The 27,979-nt window shown below is 40.4% G+C and overlaps 1 protein-coding gene and 1 non-coding gene across 13 annotated transcripts in view; both read right to left on the bottom strand.

Moving 5' to 3' along the window:
• CADPS2 (calcium dependent secretion activator 2) overlaps window positions 1-27,979 on the bottom strand; it is a 382,815-nt gene that overhangs the window by 165,003 nt on the left and 189,833 nt on the right. For all 12 annotated transcript variants that reach the window (XM_045288824.1, XM_030885179.2, XM_045288828.1 and 9 more), the window contains exons 8-10: window positions 16,287-16,353; window positions 6,163-6,271; window positions 4,001-4,201 (exon numbers count right to left, since the gene is read on the bottom strand). In XM_045288824.1, the coding sequence (XP_045144759.1) occupies window positions 4,001-4,201; window positions 6,163-6,271; window positions 16,287-16,353 (377 nt within the window). The remainder of the gene's footprint in view (window positions 1-4,000; window positions 4,202-6,162; window positions 6,272-16,286; window positions 16,354-27,979) is intronic.
• On the bottom strand, window positions 15,594-15,700 carry LOC115869242. The gene has a single exon (XR_004046064.1). It is a non-coding gene; the product is annotated as a U6 spliceosomal RNA (small nuclear RNA).

Below are 27,979 nucleotides of genomic sequence, written 5' to 3'. Positions count from 1 at the left end.
GAAAAAGAAATTTTCTTTCTTTAAATAGATTGTACAGCTATCCAACTCAATTGCTTCTTTAGCTTTCTTCTTATTTAATTTAGTATGCTAGGCCAGTGGTTCTTTATGACGTCACATAATCTCCACACATAAGACAGCTGATACCCATGAGCTCACAAGATAACAAAATGTCTTATTAGAAATGGAAATAAAATAACATCATTCAACACCTAGAGGTAAATATGACAAAAGCTATGCAAGACCTATGCACTGAAAAATGCAAGCAGACTCTAAGGAAAATTAAAGCTAGTCTAAAGAAATGGAGGGCACACGATGGCCCTGAATTGGAAGTTGTATTATTATTAAGATGCAAATTTTTCATGATTTGTGACAAACAGATTTTTACATTCAAGGTAAACCAAATCAAAATTGCATCAGGGGATAGAAAAATGATCCTACAATTGACAGAGGAAAAGAAATCCTACAATTGATAGGGAACAAAAGTCAAAGCACCTTTGAAAAAGAGGGACCAATATGGAGGACTTGATGGTGCCTTCCTATAAGATTTATAAAGCTACAATAATCTAGAGACTGTGGTAGTAATGCCAAGATGGACACATTGACTAAAGGAACAGAAAGACGAACTCAGAAGTAAACCCATATATTCATGGCCAACTGGTTTTTACAAGGTGCAAAAGCAATTCAGAACACACTATTTTCAACTCCTGGCCCCAGAACAATTGTTGGTCATCCGATAGTTATGGACATTGATGTATAACTAAAACCAACCCCACAAAACCAACCAACAGAAAAACCTAAACCTAAAATGGATGTAAAATCTAAAATATAAAAGCCAAAATGTTAGTTTCTAGAAGAAACCCTGGGAGCTCTTATTGACTTTGAATTAAGCAAAGAGGTTTAAGATAAAACACCAAAAGCACAATCTCTAATAGAAAATGCAATATAATATGGATTTCACCAAAATTAAGAACTTCCAAGTTTTGAATGACACTACTGAGAGAAGAAAAGATAGACTACAAACCAGAGAAAAAAACCTGCAAGTCACATATCTCATAAGTGACTCATATGGGGATTATATAAGAATGTCCTAAAACTCTAATAATAAAAAATTCAAAATTTGCAAATATTTGAGCAGACAGGCAACCAAAGAAGCTATAATGGATAAATACATGCAAATAGTACTTCCTTGCAATAGTCAACTGGAAGATACAATGAAAAATAGTCAACTAGAAAATATAAGGAAAAAATAAGGCACACCAACAACAAAGCTATGCACTGCATTGAAAACAGCTTCTCCAAAAATATAAAAAAAATCTGGAGAAAAGATTAAAATGGAAACGAGTTGGAAGCTAACTCATAAATGGGGAGACATTTTATCATTAGAGTTGGAATAATGAAATCTCATGTGGGCAGGGCGCTGGCGACAGTCTAGGTTTCCATTACTGGGGGAGTGAACAGTGACAAGTACATGGCAGTGAGGAGGCAAAACGAAGCAAATACACACATCCCAGAGTAGACAGCAAACAGAAGGTGGTTAGAAGAACACACATATACACAAGGGTGGATTTTAAAAAGAGCTGGGTGACGAAAATTCAGCTGAATAGACTAAGAAAAATATTTCAGTTACGTCGACACTAAGTGCATTCATGAAAATCGCCAGTTTGCAAGATGGAGATAAGAGATTTACATCGAACATTAATGGAAGTGATTACATGAACTACTGCAGAATACCTTCTTATGGGAAGAGGGTGACAGAAGGGACAGGGAGTGGCCTATGAAGATGGACAAAGAATTAAGTTCAAAAAAATATGCCAGGGAAAAGGGCTGGGAAGAGATTTAAGCAGAATGTGAGCTGCCACAGTGTTGAAGAGGACTTGGTGTTTGGAAGAAATAGACACAAGTAACATGACCCGTACGTGGTCGAGAAGCAAGGGATATGGGTGTACTGAGATGGATCTGCCCCAACTGAGCTTTCCAGGATGCTTTGCACTTTAGTGTCCTGCAGAAGACTATCCAACAAGTTAATAAGCTCCCATTGTGCGAGGAACTGGGTAGGTAGGCATGAGGTCGAGAATTCAAAGGTATCTGGAGTTGAGACAAGGAGGACAGAGCATGAGGACTTCAATACCAGCAGCCATAGTGATTCCACAGATTCGCTGCTGTTATGGAGTGCTGCTGAGTTGATTTCAATTCATAAACCCAATAGGACAATGGAGAACTTCCTTACAGGGCCTTGTAGGCAGAAACCTTTATGAGAGTGTATCATGCGGTCTTTTCTCCCAGGGAGCCCCCCGGGTGAGTCCCAAGCACTGACCATTGGTTAGCAGTCTTGGCTTTAACCATTGTACCACCAGGGTTCCTTAAGCAATGCGTACTCACAGACAGTGAATGGGCCAATCAGCTGGGTTATGTCCTAGGCCAGTATGCACAAAGAACAGCCTTGGACCAAATGCTACATATAAAATAATGCTACGAATATATGAAATTTCTCTCACTTCATTGACCCCGGGGTTTTGAATGGACTGAATTTAACCTGTGAGTAACTGTGTTAATTTGAATTAGAGAGAACTTTTGACATGAATAATAAGGATCGATCTGTTCAAGTACACAGACATAAAAGCCTATTTATATAAACGAGTTCTGATGAAAATTTATATCTGCTATACCATACTTTAGATGTATGTGTAAGGTGTGTGGGGGAGGGGAGCAACAAGTGGGAGTTAAAATTTTAAGTAAAAAATGAAAACATATAGCATCACGTGCCCTTGAACCATTTAACCTCTCCCGATGATAATGCTACGAATTTCAAAGAAGAGGAAATTTTTAAATTAAGTTCTCTCTTTAAATGGACAACATTCCTAAGTAATTTTCACTGTGATTTGTAAAATGTTTAAAATTAAGCTAACCCACCGAAACTAACTGTGGTTTCTCACAGAGAATAGAGAGAAATGATGAGTTCACAGTTCACCTTTAATTACTTGACTTGATGTGCCTTTGCTTAGGATGCCCAGATCCAATATTGAAGGGTGTGTTAAAAAAAGAGAGGGTGTAGTCATCTGATGTAGAAAGCTAGCACAAGAAAATAATGCATGTCAAGATGTTGCTCTCCTGGAGAAGAATCTTCAGAGTAAAGGGTGTTGAAAAGAAAGCTGGAATTTGAGCTTTAAAGTTAAGGACAAACTAATCTGTCACAGGAGAAACCAGAAAAGCTTCACAAAGAGTTATAATATGCTAAACTATTTGATTTAGTGGTGATTAAATCTATACTAGAAAAGTTCCTCATGATTATTTTATAATTTTGTTATTAATAGCTAATAAAATAAAATGAAAAATAGTATTCTTTTATTAGCATACAGAAATTGACACAGCCGTTAAGGCACTTTGGAAAAAGAAAGCTGGTTGTCTAGTTCTTTCTACCCATTCAGTAACAGAAGTTCCTAGTCCCTTCTGGTTGAACTAGACTAGCTTTAGAAAATGACAACTCGCACTTTGGGTGTTCTGGAATCCTATCAAAGCCTTCCGGCTCCCAAGTTCTGTACAACCCAAACTCAATGCCACCGAGTCAATTCTGACTCACAGTGACCCTACAGGGCAGGGTAGGACTGCCCCAGTGGGTTTCTGAAATGTGGTAACTCTTTATGCGGTAACTAGAAAGCCTGTCTTTCTCCCTTCTGTAGGACACATACGTTCACATTTCAGTAAGTTAAAATGAATTTCCTTTTGATATACTTTGGAGCATTTTCTTAAATGCTCTTGATGTTCTCAGAGACACCTGATGTTTGTCGAATGCAGGTCTAGACACCATCGGCATCATTCACTCCAGATTTGTGTGAAAAAACATTAGATAAATGATTCAACAGTTATTAACAGCAACTATTTTTATTCAATTATGAATCAGTTAATGATGTAAACTACGATACTGAACAAATTTGCTTCGGATAATTTTATATCTTATTAGGTTTATTAATTGATAATCAAATTATTTTTATACAAAACTTACAAAGTTGAGCATCTGCATGGATAGTGCCTCCTCTTGGATTCAGCTTCTGGGTCTGAATGGCAGGAACGGGTTTATACGATTGACCTGTGGCCCTATACATGGCTTGAACCCACAGCATTCTGTCCTGCTCATCATCACTGGCAAATAGTACAGTGTCTCCTTCTTTCACAGCATTAAAGAACATCTGACCCCCCTGAAGGCCTGTGGAGGGAGAAAGACATCATTAAAACTGACACCAGGAACAAGTTTTAATCTCATTCACTGACTGTTCTCACGGGATGGAATGGAGTTGATGTCCACAGTGCAAGGCTTAAACGGTTTTAGTTGAGGATAAAACCCAAGACTAGAAAGGAAACAATAACACAAATGTTTGAACGTTGACATCATTTTGGAACTTAGAACTCGCCCGGCAAAATGAACAGTTTGCAACGCCGTGGTACTCAACCAGGTGGATGAACACAGTCCACGGGAGGATGTCAGAGTCCGATATTTCAGGTGACAGAAGTCTGCTCTGTCGACACATTTCCCATTCCAGACACGGAATAGAAACATGGGATTGATTTTAGCATAAAAGGAAATACAGGAAGGCACAAGGATACCTCGTGGTGTATGATGTGTTTGTATAGCGTATCTTTGGTAAGATTTGTTCAGAGTAAAGGGAAGTGACCAACTAAGGGGTGTGGTCACATCATATTTACTAATCTCTCCCTCTTGTTTTTCTTTCCCAAATAAGCAGATTTTAATAACTAATAAATCAAAATGTTCTGATACATGGTCAAATATAAAAATCAATTCTTAGCTTCTTACTATAAAAAAGAATAGGAAAGTTAAAGAAGATAATGAACACAAAAACATGCATTCTTTATGAGCCAATGCAAACCAAAGCAGTTTTCCAAAGCAGTTCTACCAGTTGATACTCCCACCTGCAATCCATAAGAGTTCTCAAAGTTCATCTTTTTAGCATTTGATAGTTGGGGATTTCTTAAATTTAGTTAATTCAGGTAGGTGTATAAAATGACATCTATTTCTCGCTTATCAGTGAGTAGGTTCCAAATACTGTTATTATACAAAATTTAGTGTTACATGGAAACAGTGGCTGATCACATCAGATCACAAAATGGAAGATGATTATAACTGACAAACCAAGGAGAATTCATGACCCAATCAAACTGACATATAACCTTAACCATGACAGTGTTACTTTCGACGCAACAGTTGTTACTGCTTGATTTAGGTCACATTGTCCACAATAGCTGGTTTTCTACCACCACAAAGGTGAAGTGCTGAACAATGAGTGAGTCAATGAGTAAGCAGTAGGGGCTGTTTCCATGGATTTGAGCTCAGCTCACAGCCACTCCATGCAAGTCAGACAGAGCTGTGCTCTGTAGGGCTTTCCAGGAAGGATTTTTCTGAAGCAGGTCACTAATATTTTCTTCCGACAGGCTTCTGTCTCCCTATATTAATTTCTTTGATTTATAGATATCAATTGATTTATCCATTCACTTACTAATTTTTTTGGTATATCAGGTGTGCAGTACAATATCCAGCATTACTATGGAGGGAGGCATAGAAATAAGAGAATAAGTTACTGGCAAGGAAAATTGTTTATGGCTGAGTCTTGTTGAATCCCTTCTGACTCATAACGAATGATCACATGTAATAAAACGACCCCAGATGGTTTTCCAAGCTGCAGTCTTTACGGGACCAGATCTCCAGCTATTGTCTTCAGAGTAGCCATTGGGTGAGTTAGAACCTCCAACTTTTCGGTTCCAAACCAAGCACTTGACTGTTGTAGAGCCAGAGGTCCTTCGGGTAGGAGAATACCTGAGCATTCATTTGCCATTTCCCCCCCATGTTTGTATCGGGTGTACTTTTCTGCTTCTCAGTGAAGAAGTATCTCTCAGCACTGCTGCTTTATGTCTCATGCAATTTTATTATCACAGGAACTCGTCCATCTTGCATTCTTTTATAAAGAAAACAGAAGTCATGAGTTGTGGCTAATATTATCTCATGCAGTCTTGTTTGGGGATGTACGTGAAAGCTGTACCCTGCTCATGGAGCGAAGGCTGAGATGTAGAACAGATTCACGGCATTTAAAGAAACCACATACACGCGGGGGTGGGTGGGGTGGGTGGGGGGTGAGTGCTTCAAGGTAGAGGTACCTGAGTGGGGATCTGTATAATCCACAGTGTATCCTTCAAGCTGCATTAATTCCTGTGGCTCCGACTTTTTTTCTCTATAGCTGCACATAGCAAACGTGTATTGGCTCACCTGTGGGGGGAACAATCCATTTTAGAAAATTTACACTTCCCTTCATCAGAAGCTTCTTCTACCAAACATTTTTTAAAAAACCCATGCATATAAATTACTGCTGAACTTAAGCACTTTTCAAAATCTTGTCCAGACTGAGCTCTGATCATTTATCAGCTTCCAGGGCCTATCACCCAACATTTCCTCAGTCCATGACCCACCAGCCTTTTAAAAAGAATCCCATAAACAGGCATTCTTCCTAAAAATAGCCTTGTGAGTTATTAGGCTAAAGAAAGATAAATAGGTTTTTTTTTTGCTTCTCAGGTTACTTACAGTCTGTCATATGCTAACACAGAGTAAGTAGCATGGAGTCTTATTTAAAAGCATATTTATTCTTAAACTGTGACTAAACTGGAGGAAAAAACCCATCAATAAAAGTTCGGAATTTATTGACCATATAACAAGGCCCACAGGAAATGCCAGGGTGGAGTATGGTTTAGGCAGTCAATGACGTAATATCACCAAGATTTGTTCTTAAAATTCTGGTTCTCTTTTGGGATTTGTGACATTTTCCCTATTGATCTTTCACTGGGCTAGGACAATCTTCTCATTAGTTCCTTTGGTGGCTCCCTGGCTTCCACGGCTTGGGTCAGCGGGACATATTTGGGCAAATAATTGTGGTCAACTGGTAAGAATGCCATTTTTCACCTAGTTTGGGTCAAGAGCTCACCATGGTGATAAACAACATGCCTCTCAGAATTCCCCTCCCCTCCCCGACACACACGCATGCGCACGGGCACACACAAACAGGGAGTGTTGTTCCCAGCAGCAGAAAGATAGTTAGTGGACTAATAAATACATAAATTGCAAAATATCCAAGAACACAGGTTACGTGGAAAACAGATTAATTAATGTCAATTGTTTGCCCTATTTTTTCTTTAAAAATGAGATGGAACCAAGAAAGCATAAGCATGCTTTTTAATAAACAAAGATTTCTTAAAGAAGACTGAAACAGCTAATTACCAAAGAAAACATTTATTAAATAGGTGGTATTATGAAGAATGCCCTACCATTAAATAACACCATGAAGAAAGCGCAAAGGCAGAGGTCGAGAGATGCTTATAATGCACATTCATCAAAGATTTCCATCCAGAACACGCCAAGGCTATAAATCAGTCAGGAAGACCCAAAAAATAAAGTAGAACTGTGGGTATACAATGGGCTACTTTTGCTTTTATTTTCACATCTATTTTCATATTAACTCATGTGGATTGATCCAGAGGCTGCAACAATTGATCCTGAGGCATAGGAACAATTACAAGGGTGAGGAAACTCCTATACCTCCTCTACTCTGCTGTCAGAACTCACCCACTTCTCGATGTTCAAGGTAGCAGACAAGTGGAAACGAACACTGTCAAATCCAGTGTTCACATTCTCACAGTCATTTACATGCAGTGTAGTCAGATGGACAGGGATGATGATTCTTCTGCCTACAAGGATGTGGTTCTCTGGACTCAAACATCATAAATCATTTTGAAATGGTTTTCTTTCTTTTTTTATTTCAGAAACATGGTAAATCGAATTTGGTTGTAAATGGAAAAAATATTAAAAATTACCTTTATGATAAATTTCTGCATCTTTGGGGTATCTAACTCAGGGCTTCAAAAACAACATTAACACAGCAATTTTAGATACAGAGCAACTGGTGTGGCAAAACGCCTGCCTTCAAGAGCTTTTCTGTACGTGAAGCCGGTTTGTCTGTGTATATCGCCATACAAAATGCTAATAAAAAAGAATATTCCTGGGAAACCCATTTCTAATTCTCAAATAAATAATTCTCATTCACAGATAAATCGGGAGAGGAAAACACAATGAGCGTTAAGAAAGATATTGTTCATAAAATCACACATCATGTTCAATAGTTATTCATCCTTGTACGTCACACTGGTACATATTTTTCTCAGTTATTTGCCACTGACCATTGCATACATGCTTCAGCATTAGAATTGATTTTTCTTAAGCCTCTAAGTATTTGGTTACAGGGAATTGTGTTTTAATTTCAATTTTATAGATTAAAAAGACAGAGGTAAGTGTAAGAGAGTGATCCAGACACTGCTGAAGGCTAATGCTTATTTCTCATGGATAAAATACTTCTGAGGTGAGAACAGCGGAGACAAGAGGTCTTTGGACCTCTGTCTTCTTTCTCTGAGGCGTATCTGCTTCTTGCTCCGTTCCTCTATCTTTATGACCACGCTGGACTTGGCTGTTTCCTCTCCATCAGCGGTTCTCCACCTTCCTAATGCCGTGAGCCTTTCATACAGTTCCTCATGTTGTGGTGACCGCCCCAACCATAGAACTATTCTCATTGCTAATTTTGAAAGGGTCGTTCGATTCCTAAAGGGTTGCAACCCACAGGTTAAGAACTGCTGCTCCTCATGGTATTCCTGGTAAAGTAAGAGCACAGTATCGCATGTGTCAAAGAGGTCTGTTACATGCATAAGTAAATGAACAGGAAGTACAGAAAGAAGAAAAATCAGAGATACTTCTACAACCCTGTTTCCAATGAACATTACTGTGGATCTATAATTCAGGTCCCTTAAGATTAAGAAGTAGATTTATCTCTAAAAGTCTTTACATAAGTTATTCACAAGTTCATGTTATCATGTGTTCAAGGTATCCAAACAGGATATACGAGGAGGTACCCCCCCCACCCCGCCAAAATGCACTCCCCCCAAAAGCTATGTATTTAAATTGTTTTATAAAACAACTTTATCACCTTCAAAGCACTCTCCCTTACACTAACACATTTGTCAATTCTGCAATTCCATTCTTGGAAACATTTCTCAAATTCATCTGTTTGGATGGCTGACCGCACCTCCCATGGTTTTCTTCTTCACCTCTTCTATGTCATCAAATCACTGTCCTTTCATGCCCCTCATCATTGCGGAAACAAGAAATCGCACGGAGCAAGGTCAGGTGAGACAGGTGCATGGGGCAAGACAGGTGTGCTGTTTTTTGTCAAAAACTGGCACACTGAGATGGCTGCATGAGCAGATGCATTCTTGTGGTGGCAAAACAAGTCCCCAGTCTGCCATAAATCAGGCCTTTTTGTTGCCCACTGTTACGCAATCTTCTCAGAACCTCTAAATAGAAAGCTTAACAGTCGGACCTTGTGGAATGAACTCCAAATGCCCTATGCCCTTCACATCAAAAAAGCAAACGAGCATCATCTTGATCATTTATTTGACTTGATGAGCTTTTTGGGGGCAAGGAGATGATGGCACCTTCCAATAGCTTGATTGATGTTTAGTTTCAGGGTCATTAAACAGCACTATGTCTCCTTACCAGTATTGACCTTGGGGAAAAAGTCTGGGTTGATTCACAGCTGTTCTTTCAAAGCGAGGCATGTTTCCACTTAACACTATTTTTCCTGGTTGGTCAGAAACTGAGGCACAAATCTTGCAGCGACCCTTCTCATTCCCAAATCTTCCATTAAAATTTGCTGAACAACAACAACAAAAAATTTCTGAACTGAGTTCTAAGATAGTCCTGATAACTTCACCCATCTCTTCAATGGTCTGTCATCGGTCTTCAAGCACAAGTGCACGGATTTTGTCAACATTTTCATCCGTTTGTGCAGTTGACGAACATCCAGAATGAGGTTGGTCATCAATTGACATTTGACCTTTTTTGAAACAAGAAAACCACTGGTACACGTGAGTTTTTCCCATAGTGCTGTCCTTGAAAGCTGTGCTCAACATCAAAACAGTTTCGGAGGCATTTTTCCCAAGTAGGAAACAAAATCTCACAGCTGCGTGCTGTTCTCTTTAATCAGCCAGCACAAAAAACACGAAGTTCAAGCAAAATTACTTCATGGAAAAATTCACTGTGACCAGAGAGAACCTTCCCAGGTGACGCCACTGTGTGCACTCACTCAGGAGTTGCTGGGTGCTCTCCTATCTGGAAAAATGTTTACTATGAAAGCTCCACCTAGTGGAGCTCTTTTCTGTTTTTGTTTTGGAGGGGGGTACCTCTTGTCTGTAACCCACCTAAAATTTTAAACATTCATTTCCATTTAAGACCTCGTCTAAAGAATTAGTTGTTCAAAACAACTTGTTAGGTGCCACTGAGTCCGTTCCAAATCATACGGACCTGATGTGCAACAGAAGAAAACACTGCCCGGTGCTGCGCCCTCCTCACAGCTGCTCTGATGTCTGAGCCCACTGTTGCAGCCACTGTGTCAATCCATCTTGCCGGGGGCTTGCCTCTCTTTTGCTGCCCCTCTACTTTACCAAGCACGATGCTCTGCTCCAGGGAATGGTCTGTCCTAGCAACATGACCAAAGTGCATGAGAGGAAGCCTTGCCATCTTTGCCTATAGGAATCATTCTGTGTGTACAACGTCTACTTATGTATGTACAATGTTACTGCTCCCATTACAGATATTTTCCTTTATGTTAACTTGAAAAACAGGTTCAGTCGCTGCTTTTTTTGTTGTTGTTTTTAAGTGCCATGTTTTAATCTAGGTTTTAATGATAGGATTATTCCTTCACATGCTGAATACATAAAACTTCAAGTACTAATTTTACAAGTCTTTAAAATACTTCTTAAAAAACCCCAACAAACCCTCCCCTTGAGAGGAATCCCCCAATTTCCAGAGTCATGGCCATCTAAATCATAATACATTCAAAAGGCTTTTCAATTTTATTTTGTAAGTCTTTTAATATGATTTTAATGCCTTAAAAAATCAATCAATAGACCCCGGATCCCAGGTCTCTGGGCCTGGAGCCCTAACGAAGAGCACAGATGGACAGGTAACAAAATACCAACGACTCACTGGCACTGACAATGAGGAAACCTGACCCAGGTGACAAGGGGAACAAAGTGAAATTTGGCTTCTGGCCTACACTGGCTTCTGAGCGCCCCACTCTGTAACACTGCCTTTCCAACTCGCCGATCCCTGGTTCTATTGTCACAAAACGATAGCACCTTTCCCCCTTCTATTTTGATTCTTCCAGCACCCATAAGAGTTCTTAAAAGTTTACCAGTTCTTAGTCTTGCTAAATCCCAGTCCCGAGGTCCACCCAACAAGGAACCCATGGTGTACATTCAGGTGAATCAGTCGGAAGATGCTAATGTCTTATAGCGATAAGCTAGCAAGCCAGTACCCACACCAGCCTAATCTGGAGAACATGCACTCTGAAAATTAACAAAGGACAAATAGAAGACCTTCCCATCTCAGCTGGCATGAATCAGTACAACATGCTGCTGGAAGACTAATTAGGAGGACCAAGGCCTCATTCTGTTCCCTGTGTCCCCAGTTGGAGGCAATCTTGTAGCCTCTCCTCTGCCACATGCCAGATTCTTGGGCTGGAATGAGACAGCGATGGGGGTATGGTCTAGCTCAATTTTTCTGCCTAGTATTTATTCGGTTTCACTCACAAGCTTATTAGAGTCATGAATGAACAACAGCTTCAATATTTTATTTGACTGCAACTGAACATCCCATTCAAGGGAAAAGCTCTAGTAATGGTAACTATTTAATGTCCTTTACTTAAACCACTCAATCACTCCATACGAAACGACTATGGCTAGGCCTAGGGGACACCACCTCACGTTAATCTGTGCATAGCATGAAATCTGATTTTGACTATCACTACTTTTGACAGGTCACCTTCACCTGAGCTGCTGGGGTCCCACGGGGTGTCTACATCTGGCACGGGAAACCTCCCATTTTGTTCTCGGTTTTCAACCTGTTCAACACCTGTTTGTGTCCACACATGTAAATGCTAACTAGGAGTTTTTAGCAACTGCGGCACTCAGCTCGAATGCTGTATTCCTACCAATGGATCATGCGAACAGCTGGCAGCTTTAACAACTGCTGCCACCTAATTTCAGCAGAAGAGTAAGGCTTAAAGCAAATCTGCGGTGGGAAACGCTCTTGGTGGAGGCCAAAGGTGCCGATAGAATTATTAAAAAAAAAAAAAAAAGAGAAACGAAAATAAAATCCCAGACATTAATTTAATCAGGAGAAATGAATAGATTTCATGATTACGCTAGGTTTGAGGGGAATATATATTTATTAACTGTCGTGACCAAATGGCATAAAAATATATGTACCAATCAATGTACAAATTAAGGAAAGAAAAGACAGTCTTTTTAATATCAATGCTGAGTGCTTTGCATATAGTCATGCATCTTAAGAGTTACGCAGTTTCAACTTACGGTATCAAGCATACAAGGGCTTATCAGAAAGATCTTTACCTTCTTGGCACAAACTCACACATGGTAGAGGAGGTAAGGAGATGACCAAAATATGAACAAAGAAGGGCCTTTGAATTATAAAGAAGATTCTAAAATATGCAATTGGATAATGTGAGAAGGAGAGAGATGGAGGCTACTTTAGGTTGGGTAGACAGGAGAGACTTCTTGGAGAAGGTGACACTGAAGGTGCTACGTCAATGGGTAAGGCAGAACACACCAACCCTGGGGCATACGAAGCCAGCAGAACACCCCGCATATCCCTCTAGTCGTCGCCCAGTCAATCCTGATCAACGTGGACCCCGCACTGTGAGAGAAGCCGTCTCCGGGGGACCCCAGGAATTTAGAAGACTGCAGAAATGAGTAGACTGAGGCGAGCCTTGCTTTACGTTTAAAGTGGATTCTGAGCATATCTGACTAACAGTTGCTTCGCGCAGGTTTGCAGCAGGTATGGTTCACTCCGTGGCATGGTTGACTGTTTACATCCTGTGCCAACTCAGCTGATATTTAATTAACATGACGTCTGACAGCCTGCTGTTGTTTGCAGCAACTTCAAGTCATGATTCTGACACATCCCCAACAAGCAGGCAACACGTTGATACAGGGCCAAATCGACGGAGATGCCTGTTTCCGTTTCCAGGGATGTCACACCGTCAGTGACCTTCCAGGAATCCTTTCCGCCACGGTGTGCCGGTCAATTCTTTAAGGCAGCAACGCTGGCTTGACCCTCATAGGATGAACATCCACGGTGGTTGGTCCTGTGTCTGGTTTTCTTCGGGTCACCTGTGGTTGTGTGTGTCTGTTTAATTGTAACAATATGGCAGAGGGAATAAGAGCTAACTGCCTAATCCTGGGTAAATCCCCTAACCCTTCTGCACATCACCTTTCCATCTGCATACCGAACATAACAATAGTGCCTACCCTCCTCAGTGGTAGACAAGAGAGTCTATTCAAAGCAAAGCAGCAATAATTAGGTGAGTGGTTCAGGAATTTCTGGATTTACCTCAGGATATGTAATATGTGTGAGCATAAAGCCATTTGAATAGATGCTAGCAGAATAGAGACCCTAGAAACAATTCGGTTTGGAGAAATCACAGATATACAGAGATCTCTATGGAAGAAAATGTATTGCAGAATAAAAAGTATTCTGCACCAACAATATCCTCCAAATCCAATAGCAAAACACTGAACAAGCACAAGGACAATGAATGCTAACTTAGTATGATGGAAAGCATGTTCTTCAAAATCACGATTATTTCCATCTGGTTCGAATCCAAATGATCAATAGATAACTATGTATCTATCTCTATAAATTAAGCCTCATAGAAAACATAAGCATCCACTCTAACACGTTTCTCTAATTCAGAATCTAGACAGGACCCCCAACTCCTCTTACCTAGAAACTACACATCCCTACATCACAAGCAGTTCCCTTTTCCATCCTGACTCCAATGAGATGCTTTTGTCAAAAAGTCTGAAGCATCTGTTCACCTCAGCAGCTCCTCGAGTGTCGACTTCGAACAATGAGTGTGTAGCTGGCCAAACCTGGCTCGCAATCAATTTTCATGAGCACAAATTCCGGGGCTGATGGCTAGATTTCCAGCTATATCACTCGTATAATACACACTCACCAGTCGTGATGAGATTCACATTATCACCAGACCACTACTCTGCAGATGGCAGCTGCAGACACAGCAGGGGACACTGTCCTCCTTACGAACAAGGACTCCTTCACCTTTCAGTAATGCAGTCTGCAGGTATGGATCTACAAGCTGTGTGCAGATAGAATGAGGGCTGTCTTTAAAAATACAAAGAAAAACTGCCCAGTTCTTCCCAATGGGCCATTCCTGTTGAATCTCCGAATGTGAAGTATGTGCATTCAATTTGTCTTCTTGTTAGGGTTGGAATTGAAAGGAGGTTCCAATTGTGTGTAAAACTTCACAAAGTAGAATACTAGCATGTATGTCCCAACACTCGGGGGCATGGACATTGTGTGTGTTATGTAAAGATAGAACACTTAGATCTGACTTTAAAATTTAAGATAGGATACCACAAATAGAATACAGCAATCTGAATTCATTACAGCTTGGTAGTGTTTTTCTTACATTTTAACTAGAGTATATGCAAGTACCCACTGTGGTTTAAACTGGATTTTGCCTTTTAAATGCCAAACACATATTATTGTTCTTAGGAAAACATTCTAGCTTCTCAAAGACACGGTTGCCTTTACCAAAAGATGAACCAAATAACTTCCCAGAGCATCCCTGTCCTTTCATTTCCAAACTTTCTTGTGAAACAGTCACTTATGATTCTGTAATGCTATGCTAGAAGATGCGAGAAAAGGAATTATCTTGGTCCTTCCTGGCAAAAGCACGAGGGGTCATTTTATACTTTTCAGTTGAATCTACCCAAGTCTAATTTTCATATTAAAACAATCTACTGAATCTAGTGTAGTCCACTCACTTACCCAGTCTCCAGTTATTCTTTACAACATCGGGACTCACATGAGCCCAGGGGGTGTGGGGGGCTGAACATTGGACTGCTAACCGTAAGGTCAGCAGTTCAAACCCAACAGCCAATCTTCCAGAGAAAGATACTGCTTTCTAATTCGGGAAAGATTGACAGCTTCAGAAAACTACAGGGGCAGTTCTACGCTGTCCTATAGGGTTTCTCTGAGTTGGAACTGATGAAAGTAAGTGAATGTCGGTGGCCTGTTGAACACTGCCAGTTACTGGGCTACATGCTCACATGCTCTCACACGTTTCCACCGGGTAACATTTTTGCTTACCCAACATTCCAAGGAGTTTACGCCTATGAAGCAATCATCATACTTCAATGTGATCATCAAGTTAAATTAGATTTGATGTAAACGCATGAACCATGAACAACGAGCTGCATGCTTTGGAAAGAGTTCATGAGGGCCAATCGCTAACAAACTGTAGTCAAGTGGGGGGTGGGAGAATCATCTACAGAAGGTGGAAATACAATGATGTTTACAAAGATCTGGTCTCAATTGCTTAAATGATCTTCGTAGTTTTTGTTCCACTGCAGGCATTTTATATTATTTATTTTTATTAATTTTTTAAAATATGGAACGCTTCATGAATTTGACTGTCATCTTTGCGCCGGGGCCATGCTAATCTTCTCTGTATCAATCCAATTTTAGTCTATGTGCTGCCCAAGCGAGCATGTCTGCAGGCATTTTGTATGTGTGGTTTTGGAGGGTCACCCAGAACCCCACCCAGGGGCCTCTTGTGATGTAAGTGTGGGCTCTCCATCAACAGACTGCTGAAAGGGACACATTCCTTGGTCCGTGGTTAAGCCAGGCATGTGTATATACACAGGTTTATGTATCTTGCATTAATTAGTTGACCAAATGTTGGTTTCAATCCTATCAGACAAAGTGACTTTTTAGCCAGGAGGGGGAAAAAAGACTCGGTATTTCATATGGAAGTAAATGAATTTTCTTTGACTTTCCAGGAGGGCACACTACCATAATGGGACATCAATAAAGTAATCATATCCTACAGTGGATAGATGGGTAAACTTTAAGTGGATTAAGTATGTTATTGTGTAAGTTCTGTTTTAATTTCAAATATTGTAAATAATGATCTGGTCCACTTAAACAAAAGCTTTTTGAGATTTCCAATGATTTTTAAAAGTATCATAGGGTACTGAGACCAAAATGCTTTCAAATCACTTCAGAGTGTTTATGTAGCAATAAGGACACACACACACACTCTCTCTCTCTCTCTCTCTCTCACTCACTCACTCACCTGGACAAGAACAAAGTAGCGCTTTTTCCATCGTTTCCAAACCTTCTGTCCAAGGGCGTACAGATACCTGGACAGAAAAATAAACAAAAGGATATTTTCCATGAAAAATGTTGCAGTCCTGAGGCATCCTATTTCTTCCATAGGTATGTATTTCTGACACCAGCCTGATCAAGCAAAGTTTGGTTCATTTGAAATCTGAAGGCAACATGCCGCTTTTGTGTTATGAAAGGACTGAGCTGATTCCAGGCTCCTGAAAGGGAATTGATTTATGTGGTTTATCAATTTGTCAGTTCTTACCACAAATTGAGCCAAGTTGGAGTTAGAAAGGATAATCAGAGAACCCGTAGGGACTTTATTCTGACACACACTTCTTAGTAGAGGCTAGCACTGCGCGGGGGGGAGGGCAGGCCACTCAAATGCTTCCACTCTGAGAAACCCAAGGCAGAGCAGGGTGGCTGGAGAAGAGTGTGGCTGTAGAGTTGAGAACCCTGGCTGAAGGGTCACTGGCCGGCTGGGTGACCCCGTCTGATGACTGCACTGGTTTCAGTTTCTATTTCCTCAACTATAAAATCAAAGATTGGATTTTCTGATTTTGACAGGCCCTGTCAGGCCCGTCATTTTGGTATCCACTTGACTTGTGGAAACATCCGGCTGCAAAGTTTTTAAAGTATGCAACCCAGCTAAGGGAGCCCTGGTGGCGTAGTGGTTACGAGTTGGGCTGCCTACTGCGAGGTCAGCAGCCTTGGGAGAAAGGCAGGGCTTTCCGCTCCTGTAAAGAGTTCCAGTCTCGGAAACCCTCGGGGGTATTCTACCCTGTCCTGCAGGATTGCTATGAATCAGCCTTGACCCCATGGTAGTGAGTGGCAGTGAGAGACGTTAGCTCATGATGAAGATAGTTCTGTACAATTCTGCATAGATTTATCACGTTATTGGCTTAATATGCTTTTGCTACTGGTAACTGGAAATATGCTTTGCTAGCAGTAACTGAAGAAGGTGGCGTAGTGGGTTTTGAGTTGGGCTGCTAACTGTAAGGTCAGCAGTTCAAAACCACCAGTCACTGCGTGGGAGAAAGACAGGGCTTTCTACCCCTGTAAAGAGTGACGGTCATGGAAACGCACGGGGGCGGTTCTACCTCGTTCTATAGCATCACTATGAGTCGGCATCGACTTGATGGCAGTGAGTGAATGAAGGAGAGAGAGAGCAAGAGGTAACTGAAAACCGAAATGATTACATAAGCCAATCACTAAAGAATTGAATATTTGTTCTTCTTGAATGCATAGATGATAGGCTTAAGTGCTAAAGAAGAAAAATAAGAAAGTGAAACCTAATCAAGTGATCAGGGGAGTTGTTTTACAATTATGCTCAAAACTGAACCGATAGACATATCCTACAAGTGAAACCCATTGTTAAAAGTTTAAAATGTGTGCAATGGAGGCCCAAACTGAAAGTTGAAGCCAGGATTTTCAGTATCGCAATACGTTCACACTTTTCCGAGGGGTGCCGATACGCAACTCTGACCGATGGAAAGATCACTCCAAACATGGTGTAGTAAGGGGCTTCTAGTCCTTACAGACCGTTCCCAAGTCTTTAAACCCAAAACCTAAGTAGAATGCTTTGTTTCTGCCTTATTCAAGTGATTAAAAAAAATAAGTATTTTAAACAATTTTTATATAAAGTGATTCCTTAGCAAAGCAGAGCTGAAATATACTTTGGGCCTCCTTTAAAAAAGTTATACGGGATGTTTGTTAAGTAGTGGTGCAATGAATGGGCATTCTTAACAAAGACCACCTCTCCACGGGATGGCTTGGAAATGCTTGTACACACAAGTAGCCTTAACGTTTCACCCTGAGGTTCATTTTAAGATCAAAACCAGAGATTCTTATGAAGAGATACATATCTATGGACACTCCACACAGTGCTACTCACATGACTGAAACGTTGATCATGAGCTGATGTCCAGCAGGAGACCTGGTTGGATAAATGGTGTTGTGTCCGTTGGGAGCAGTACTGTGCTGTCACTAAATGATGCTTTTGTGAAGAAAGATGCAGAGACTGTCTCACTATCTAATGCTGTATGAAAAGGGCAAGACTCGAGACAGCACATCCACTTAGTCATTTGGAATGTGTTAAGACAAATACATGAAATAAATATTTCAAAATACTCATAATCCTGTATTCAAGTGCTAGGTATGATGATGGCAGATTTAAGTACCCTTCTATATTCTTGGCATTTGCCAAATTTTCAGAATCAGGAAGAATTGCTAGATATTAAAATAAGGACCCTCCTGCACTGGAGACTATAAACTGCCTCCATCTATGATGTCTTCTCTTCTCTTGGAAATCATCAACTAGACATGTTTGGGTACCATCCTCTATGCCCTTATTCCACATGGTCTGAGCCTGTGGATGGAATAGTAGGTTAATTTGCCAAAGGATGGACAGTGGTCTCGGCCACTATCGTTTGCAGCTGTTCACTCTCTCCTCTCAAGGCTTCCTGATCACACTTGACCCCACCTTTGCTCTGGCCTCTAATTTCTCTTTCTACAGTTGCAGTGAGAGCTGGTTAGCTGTTCTCTGTCTTTCCAATGTCAATTCCCTCTCTTGAAATGCACACATCTAAGCTCCTATTGCAGGGTTAACAACAATGACCCCAGGAGCTAGATACTGTGGACATGACAGATGCCCTTTATAATAGGACACAGTCGAGAAACCCACCAAATGGCTACCCAGGAGCCACAGAGGACATTTGGAATAACCTTTGCCTGTGACCACAGCCTGCTTCTCAGCTCCTTCAAAGTGTCTCATATGGCAGGCTGCTGGGCATCTGGGTCACACGCAAGTGGCGAGTGAGGAGCGATGTGCAAACCATCAACACCACAAACAAGCCCAGGGTAAGACCTGCTGACAGTGAAACGCCCTGTGTCAGACACAATATTGTCAGCGGCCACCTTGGTCCAAATGATGGCTCAGTACATTTCAGTGACACGGTTTGGCTTCCCGAAAGACCAGAGGAAGCAGAGGATTGGGGGGATGCACATGTGTGAATGCAGAAATAGGTGGAAGAGGTTATAGGAAAGAGAGTAAAAGAGACTATGGGACTGGTGCGCAGGTAAGGATTTAAAGGTTGAGGCTCCGAGGCATTTGCGGGCTACTGTGCGACCAGAGGGAACGCCTCCAGAGATTTGCAAAGGAGGACAAGCGACCAAACGGAACTCGAAGGAAACAGGCCTCAAAAGCATCCGGCAGGTCTACATTAGCCAAAAGATCAAAAGATTTCCATGTGAAATGTCCCAAGTGCTATGTGCTATTTTAAACAGTAGTCTCTACCCTCCTACAACTCTCCCACTAGCCAGGTTAAAACCGGAGGCAAAAATGGACATCTATAAAACACAGTAACTAAGAAGACAGTAAAATTACCTTCAAAAAATTTTTTTAGCAGAGAATGGGTTCTGAGAGTAGCTATTAAATATTACTGTCTAGTTTCCTTTTTCATTGATATAGAAGCAGATGTTTGATATAAAGACCACATTTGAGAGCACTGCTTACACCAGTGAAAACTCCAAACTAAAAAAATCAATTTGAAAATCTAACAGTAAGAAAACCTAACCCACAACCACTGAGTTGATCCCAGCACACAGTGACCCTCTAGGACTGGTGATTTCTGAGATTGTACATGGAGAATGGAGCAGAGAACCACATTTTTCTCCCTCGGAGTGACCGGTGGGCTCACACTGATGACCTGGTAGTTACAGGCCAATGTGTAACCCGTTATGTGACCAGGGATCCTTAAAAAATGATAAGGTTCCCATTAAGAATAATTTCCCTCAAATTAATAATGGCATATTTTCTTACAATAAGATATTAATGGAAAAAAAAGGAGGCAGTCACATGAAAACCAACTAATCCACCCAGAAACACCTACGTCAAAAGGTAAATTTGTAGATAATATCTGACTGGTGAGATGAAAGATGGATTTGATATTCTTATTTATTCTTTTTTGCATATCTACAATTGTTACAGTGAACACATCTTTTAAAAAATTGCTTACTAGACAATTGACACATAATTAAATTTAACTCTTTCAGCTATATAGCAGGTTCAGTCACGTAACCCACAGCTATCACAATTAATACAGACCCAATTCCATTACTTGTAAGATTCTCTTTTTTTCTTGTATAATTAATCTCTTGTTTATAACTTTTGGCCCTGACAACCATTTATCTGCTACCTAACTTCTTAGCTTTCCATGAATAGGATGCCTTAGAAGCGGAATGATAGAGCATCTGGTTTAACATGTAAATCAGGAAAGGTGTGTATCAGCAGATTTTTGAGAGGGGGGAGTGGAGGATGACCGCGGGTGACTGCATGCAGCGGTATCAGAGGTCCCACTGGACAGGCAGGAATTGCTATCAGAGTGATGAGGGATACTGATGGTAAAGTCTAGTCAGGAGGGGGAAAGGGGGCCTACACAGTCAGGAGAAGACAAGTGCATTCCTGTTGGTAGAAAAAGTGGGAGGACCAACTTCCTAGTGGGGAAAAATGACTACTAAAACTTTCAAGGACCCTACTGGTGTAGTATGTCTGATAACGTGCACCTAAGAAGCCACCTTGGTCCGAGTTTCTGTACACCCCCTGGGTGTCAGGCTGTGTGCTACAGAACACCGCAGCATTGAACCCTGGATCCTCAAGGCATACAACACACTCTAAAGGCCACACCAGAGGGATGCGATGTGGAAACCCCACTAGGTCAATTAGGCGCTAATTCAAAACACCTGTAACCTGAGGACTGAAGACTAAAACTACATGGTGTCTGAATAAGCAGAAGACAGTTAGTTATACCAAGAGTTTTGAACTGTAGGTAGGCGGATTAACATTTACTTACTGCTTCAATGCCCTACTTGCTGTATTAAGATATGCGATATTCTGGCAGACCTGTGACCGACAATGTCAGTGAATATTATTGTAAGTTTAGCCTGACCACCAATTCCCATGGTTTGCGCAAATAACATCCAGTCATGTAAGGGTTTGTTTTGTATAAGTGAAAAATCTAGCTATTACAATATGTACTTAGCTTACACTTGTTCAATTTCCATCTCTCAATCATGTTTTAAACATTAGTGCCATGGGCTAATTGACATCACCCTAACAGAAGGTCCTCATGCTCTAGGGAGATGACGGTTAAGATGCTCTGCCATACACTAACAAGGTAGTCGCTATGGTGAGTCAGAAGATGAAAAAAACTGTAGATTCAGGAATGAATTTGGGGTTCCCACTTAATCCTAGCTCCAGTCTAAGAACAGTTAGTTCTTACAACATGGTCCTGCTTGATACTCACCCTCAGGAAGGAAACACAGAGGTTGTGGGTGCTATAGCAAAGTGTGGTGAAGAAATTAGATGGTGCCCAGCTATCAGACAGAATAGCATCTGGGGTCATAAAGGTTTGTTTCCAAATAAGCAGCCATCTAAGTGAGACATCAACTAGACACACATGTAAGAAGCACAACACCATCCTTGATCCAAGGACTGTAAATTATATAATCCAAATCTGAAGGAGAGAATAGTATCAGAGCTTAAATGATGAGATTCTGGTGTGCAGAAGGCTATGGATGATAGAAGCCTAAAATATATTTGCAGGATCTTCACAGGGAATAAGCCTCCAGTGACTATCCTCCAACCATAAACGAGGGAAGGGAATAACCTGGGATCAGACAGAGAGGACTGGAGAGACAACTATAGTAGATTAAAATGATAAATCTGACTTGAATGGTTAAAATCTTGTCACTGATCTCCCCTCTGATACACTTTAGGCTTGATCTAGGTTTTAATATTTTCTGTGTTGTTTTCCTTATTGGAGTTTATCTCTGTGGTAGTTTGGCATTGTGGGTAGCCTTCTTGAATCTTTGCTATGTGTTTTTCTATATGAAATCCAGGATAGATGAACCAATTGAGAAAATAACTAGAATAAGGGTTCCTTGGGGGGGGGATATGGTAGGAGATGTGGGGGATTATGGAGGAGCTGATATCAAGGAGTTCAAGAAGGAAGAAAATGTTTTCAAATTGATTTTGGTGGCAATTATACAATACTGCTTGCTGTGACTGAATTATGGAATGGTATGGCATCTGGATTAACTCCTAATAAAATGGTTTGGAAAACCACAAAAAGAACATGTGTGCTTCCAGGTTGAATCCTTTCATCATACGACTCCAATCTGTAAGCTGAAAAATAATCAACTTATCTGAGCAGGTGGAGAAAATGAAGAAGTCGGCGTCAGGATTGGCTCTATAGTGGCCGAAGTCAAGAGGACCCGAAGCACTTACTGACAAAGGTCAAGATGACAGCATTCAGGTACAGATTAAACCCCAGCATAAAGACGGCCAGAATGCTCAGAACTGGACCAATAGGCAATACTGCTGTTAGGTGTCGGCGAGCTAGTTCTGATTCATAGTAACACCGCGCACTGCACAGACCACAACGCTGTCCAATCCTGCAGCATCCTCACAACTGCCGGCCTGTGGAGCCCGTTGTTGCCGTCACTGCATCAATCCGTTGTGTTGAGGATTTTCCTCTTTGGTGCTGAGTCAACACGAAGCATGATGTCCTTCTCCTGGGGCTTGTCCATCTTAAGAACATGTCCAAAGTTCGTGGAATGATGTCTTGCCATCTTCACCTCTAGGGAGCATGCTGGCTGCCCTTTTAAGACATATTTGTTTATTCTTCTGGAAATCTATGGTATATTCAATATTTTTCACCGACACATTGAATGTATCAATCTTTCTTCATTTTTCCTGATAAATGGAACAAATATTGACGTTGTCTAGGATTTTATTTTACTTGGATCCACAATCAATACCCATAGGAGCAGCTGTCAAGAAATCAAATGATGTATTTCCTTGAGTGAATCCACTGCAAATTATCTTTTTAAAGAATCAAGACATAAAACAATATTACATTTGTGTGAAAGGTGGAAATGAATAAGGAAGCTGGAGAAGAATTGTACGTGGATTATGCAGTTGGTGAAGAATATGTTCTATAGACGGTTTGGCTCAACACTGCAATATCTATAAGGGTGGCGCAGGACCAGTCTCTGTTTTTGCTCTGTGTGTACACGGACACTTTGAGTCGGAAGTAGCCTGACAGCACCGAATAAGAACAACAACCTACTGCATCGTTTCTTGTATTTACAATAACTCTGCTGAAACTTATTCATATTGTTGAATGCATTAGGAGTTCATTCTTTTTTTTTTTTTTGCTGAGTAGTGTACCGTATTGTATGGACTTACCTCAATCTGCTTATCTGATCACCAGTTGACTAACACTGCTTCTTTGTTGTTTATCTCCCACTTTTAACTTATTGTGGGTGCAGCTGTTATAAACATTCAGTAAGGTGTGAGGGTATGTCTTCGTTTCTGGTGGGATAGGAATGAGGAGTGGGATGACTGAGTCTTATGGAAAGTGTATGTTGAAATTGAACAGAAACAGTCAACTGTCTTCCACAGTAGCTAGTCTATGTTCACAGCGAGTCAGAGTACATCTCACTTATGGAATTAGAAGACTATTAACAAAGGTTTAAAGATGTGGTCATGAGGACTCCACAGCCAGAAACCAAATGCAAGGACCTTTGTTTTTGTAGCTTGAGTCCATGGAGAGTTCCCATTGGCCTTCATAGTTAAATGAGTTTTCCATTTTTTAAAGCTACTCTTGAATTCTGTAACTTAGGTAAGCTCTCCTACCAGCTCTGGACACGTTGAGGAAGAAGGGGGCAAGAAAGAAGAGTCAACATTGTTCGACTCATTGGTGACCAGTAGAGAGCATTTGTAATAACTGTAATAACTACACCCCGCTAATCCTTCTCTATATCTGGCATGGCTGCTGCATCGGTACTCATTGTTTTGTTGTTTGCTTGTCTCTCCACTATCGTTTTCCAAACGTTCAGAGTTAGGTTATAAATGATCCTATTTAAAAAAATCTTTTTATGGTCTCTAAGGCCCAAGCATATTTTGATTTCAATATATGAAAGTTACATTTAATCTGGGCACTAGATTCAGTTCATCACCCTTACAGAGGACATTGAAATACCCTTAGTTACTATAATACTGAGTTATTTTATGACCGGGTTTCAGAAAGTGTGTGGGCCAAGTCCATTATCTTTTCATTGCATTTCCCACAAACTTTCTAACCCCCCCTCACAGTTCCGATAGATTGTGCTTGTATCTATCTATAACCAATGTTCAAAGACTCTATCTATAACAGCTTGTTTCCATGCTGGGTAGTCATGAAATACACTGGGATCTATATTTAAAGGTTCAGAAAGGGTGTGCAAGCATGCCAGGGTCATGATTATGAACATCAATTATATCAGCATCATTCTGTAACAGGAGAGAGCATGGCACACTGGGCTCAGTGTACCTCTGTGACACACAGTGGACACAGCACTAATTAAACAGATCCTTGATAGCTATTTACTTGTCACTTATGTCTGTTTCATAAAAATGGAATATTAAAAACAAAATGCATTTTGATAGTTTCTTATTATTTGATTTCTGGACAAATTGATTCCTTACGGCTTATGGGATCTGCTTCTACCTAATGCAGGCAAAGAATTACCTCCAAGGTTTGGCTTCCAGGAGGGAGTCCCTTGGCCACAATACTGCCCATCAACTAGTGGGTCTGCTCTGCTGCTCTGTCGTCCCTGAAATGTTGTAAGCTGCGGAGCCATGACTACATGTTTCTCAAGTGTACGTTGGACTCAAATGAAGAAGTTGTGTGTGTGTCCCTTGTGTTTTGAGGTTTTGTAAATCAGACTTGCCAAATACCAAACTGGGGAACACATGAATTGGATTTTATGTCACAATTTCTAACGTGATCCAATGTATTAAGTATTTATCACCCACTGTGAGGGAAACAGTCTCCAAGGGGCGCTATGAGATTTGTGCCCACCTTTCATTTTTAGAGAGGAAAGCAATAATTGTAATTATTTTGCGAGGAGCAGTCAACATTATTCACGGTCTTCAATTTAAAGAATATGGTTTTATATAAATTATTTTTTCCTTATCCTGGATCCATTCTTTCAGTCAAGACAGATATAGAGAGAAAAGGAAAGAGCACGTTTATGGGCAGCTTGGGAGTCATCTACCACATCCTCGACTCAACTGTCTTCGACTGTACCTGAGGGTGCTGCTAGGGAGCTTTTCTAATCAAAGTTACATTGGACCTAAGAATTATGATGAGAACGAGGATTAAAAATAATATTTTCTAAAAATAAAAATGTAAAACTACTATTTGCTTATACATATCTCACAAGCACATACCTCCAAGGATGGTTACCTCTAAATATCACACCTTTTCATGAAAATATTTTCAGTTATCATTTAACGAGCGTATTTTAGATGGTTTAAAAGAAACTGCTCAGGTACTACTTAAAATGTTTGCCTTTTGCCAACATAGCCCACATTAACTAAGGAAGTAAGAAGGTGTCCATTTGGAGCAAAAAGAGTACCTGCTTCACTTGAAAACCTTCTCTTCTTCTTCCATGGGATGAGGTAACAAAGACACATGAAGCAGAAACCCAGAGCTCAGATTCAGCCCCTTCGAGTACAGCTGGGGCGCATTTGGTCTTGGAAATCAGCACAGACACAGCTGTCTTCTGAAGACAAGAATCCCTCTCGTAAGACTGGCTCTCACTTTGTTATGGAGAAAAAGCGAAGCCACTGCGTATCCATATTTCATTCATCCCTGAAAATTTCTTAGGTATTTCTATCTATTCTTAGGTTATGTACTATCCTCAAATATCAGAAGCACGAGAAACTGAAATTTGAAGGCTTTTCATTACATATTTAAAATCTGAGGTGGACTGGTAGACTTTGTAATATGCTTTTGGTAAATATAAACACACACATGCACACATATCAAGAGCCATATGATCAGAAGATAAAAATAATTTTGCTGATGACCCAACCCAAAGCCAAACTCACAGCCGTCAAGTGGATTCTGACAAGTTTTATTAGTTTTTGTGTTAGAGGGCGTGGTCAGACCTCAAGTACAGGGTCACCACTCACACGGAAAAAGAGAACGCAGAGGGATCTTCTGATATCCAGAGGGACACCTGGTCATCTGGGCATCTCCACACTTGGACTAAAACATGCACTACCTCTCTTATCAACAAGAGCCGCCAAAGAAAAATCCATAGACTTTATAGGACTCTTGTCCAATTAATAAAAATAAAATAAAATTTAATTTAATTTAAAAAAGAAAGGAAGAGCCTGCACATCACTTCTACAAGATCTCATTTAAGTTTTGGACCCAAATCAGTCTTTGATTAACTCTATCCGCATGTTCTGTGACAAGACATGAAAATTCTTGAAATATAACCTAATTGTTAGTAATATGCATTGTTCTAACATTAGCAAAGTAGCTTTCAGCAATAGAAGTGATTGGAAAAAAGGAATTTAGGTAGATACAAACTGCCAGGAGAACAAAAATCAGCATGGTAAGCATGTAGCTATGCTGACTTGTTGAGTTTTTAAATTATTTCTTTATACTATCACATGTTACCACGGAAATACTTTTAAAATAATCTTCAATGCTTACTCCTACAAAACAAGGCCCTTTGAATATTTACAAAAATAGGTTTGTGCAGTTTCTCTCTTAAGCTGATACATACCCTCAAATCCTCAGAAACGAGTTTTAATAATTAATTAAACCACCTTCCTGATAAATACTATACATTCCGTGGCAATATAATCACAAGCATTTGAGAACTTTCAAACATGAATTTTCTGATTAATTTCTAAAAAAAGTAGAGATTTAGCTCATTGTCATCACACAAGCATCTGAACTGTATCTTGTCTATTAATATTCTGGTTGTAGTACAAAGGAATTCCTATTTGCTAATTAGGCAACGTTTGGGATCAAAAACGATAAGATGACATCGAGAATGTGTTTCTTTAAACACTTTTAAGGCACTTCCCCACATAGAGCTTACTCAAAGAATGCTTTCGACACACAAAACTTCTCCAAGCACGTTACTAAATATTGTCGTCGAGTTTCAATTCGACCAGCGGCATACAGTTCGCATGGCAAGGAGACTATGAGAATGTATTTGCACGGCGTCCATGCTGTGAGAGTTCATGGTTTTACTCTATGATGAAAAGTCACCACTAATGAATAGTTGAAAACAGAATTGTAGGCAGAGTATGGGAATTAGTTGGTGTCTGAGAAGAAGAGAGCGAATCTTTGGCAGATGACTTCTGAGTCTAGAAATATAACAATCAATCCACATCGTGAATGAACAAAGCTTTTCTTCCGACAAGCTTCCCTTTCTGTTTTCCAAAGGAAAACACTGAAAGAATCTATATTAGAGAAATCAATATCGAGAGGAGCTTCGTACTGCAAAGGGCTTTCTTAAAGAGAAACCTCAGTCAAGGTTGAAAGAGCAATTAATTCAGGCTCAAAAGTCTGGGCCATTCTGATAGAGCTGGGTTAACATGTGGCAGAAGTAATCATCCACTTGTGAAAATGATTTTCGGTTCATTCTCAAACACCTTTCAGACACTCATGATCCCATTTAACTGACAACAATACAGGCGATCTGTGGGCACCGTTGCATTTGAAGTGAAAACCAAGAGGAACCAAATGCCCTCAGGCACTTTCAGTCATCCCTGCACTTCTCCCTTGTTGTCGGGCTAAAAGGAAC

The sequence above is a fragment of the Echinops telfairi genome, unplaced genomic scaffold (genome assembly GCF_000313985.2).
Source record: "Echinops telfairi isolate 266 unplaced genomic scaffold, ASM31398v2 ScPeMD7_23;HRSCAF=83, whole genome shotgun sequence".
In the NCBI taxonomy this organism is placed as follows: Eukaryota; Metazoa; Chordata; class Mammalia; order Afrosoricida; family Tenrecidae; genus Echinops; species Echinops telfairi.
Note: the sequence above shows the minus strand (reverse complement) of the source record. Positions and strands in the feature narration are given on the sequence as shown.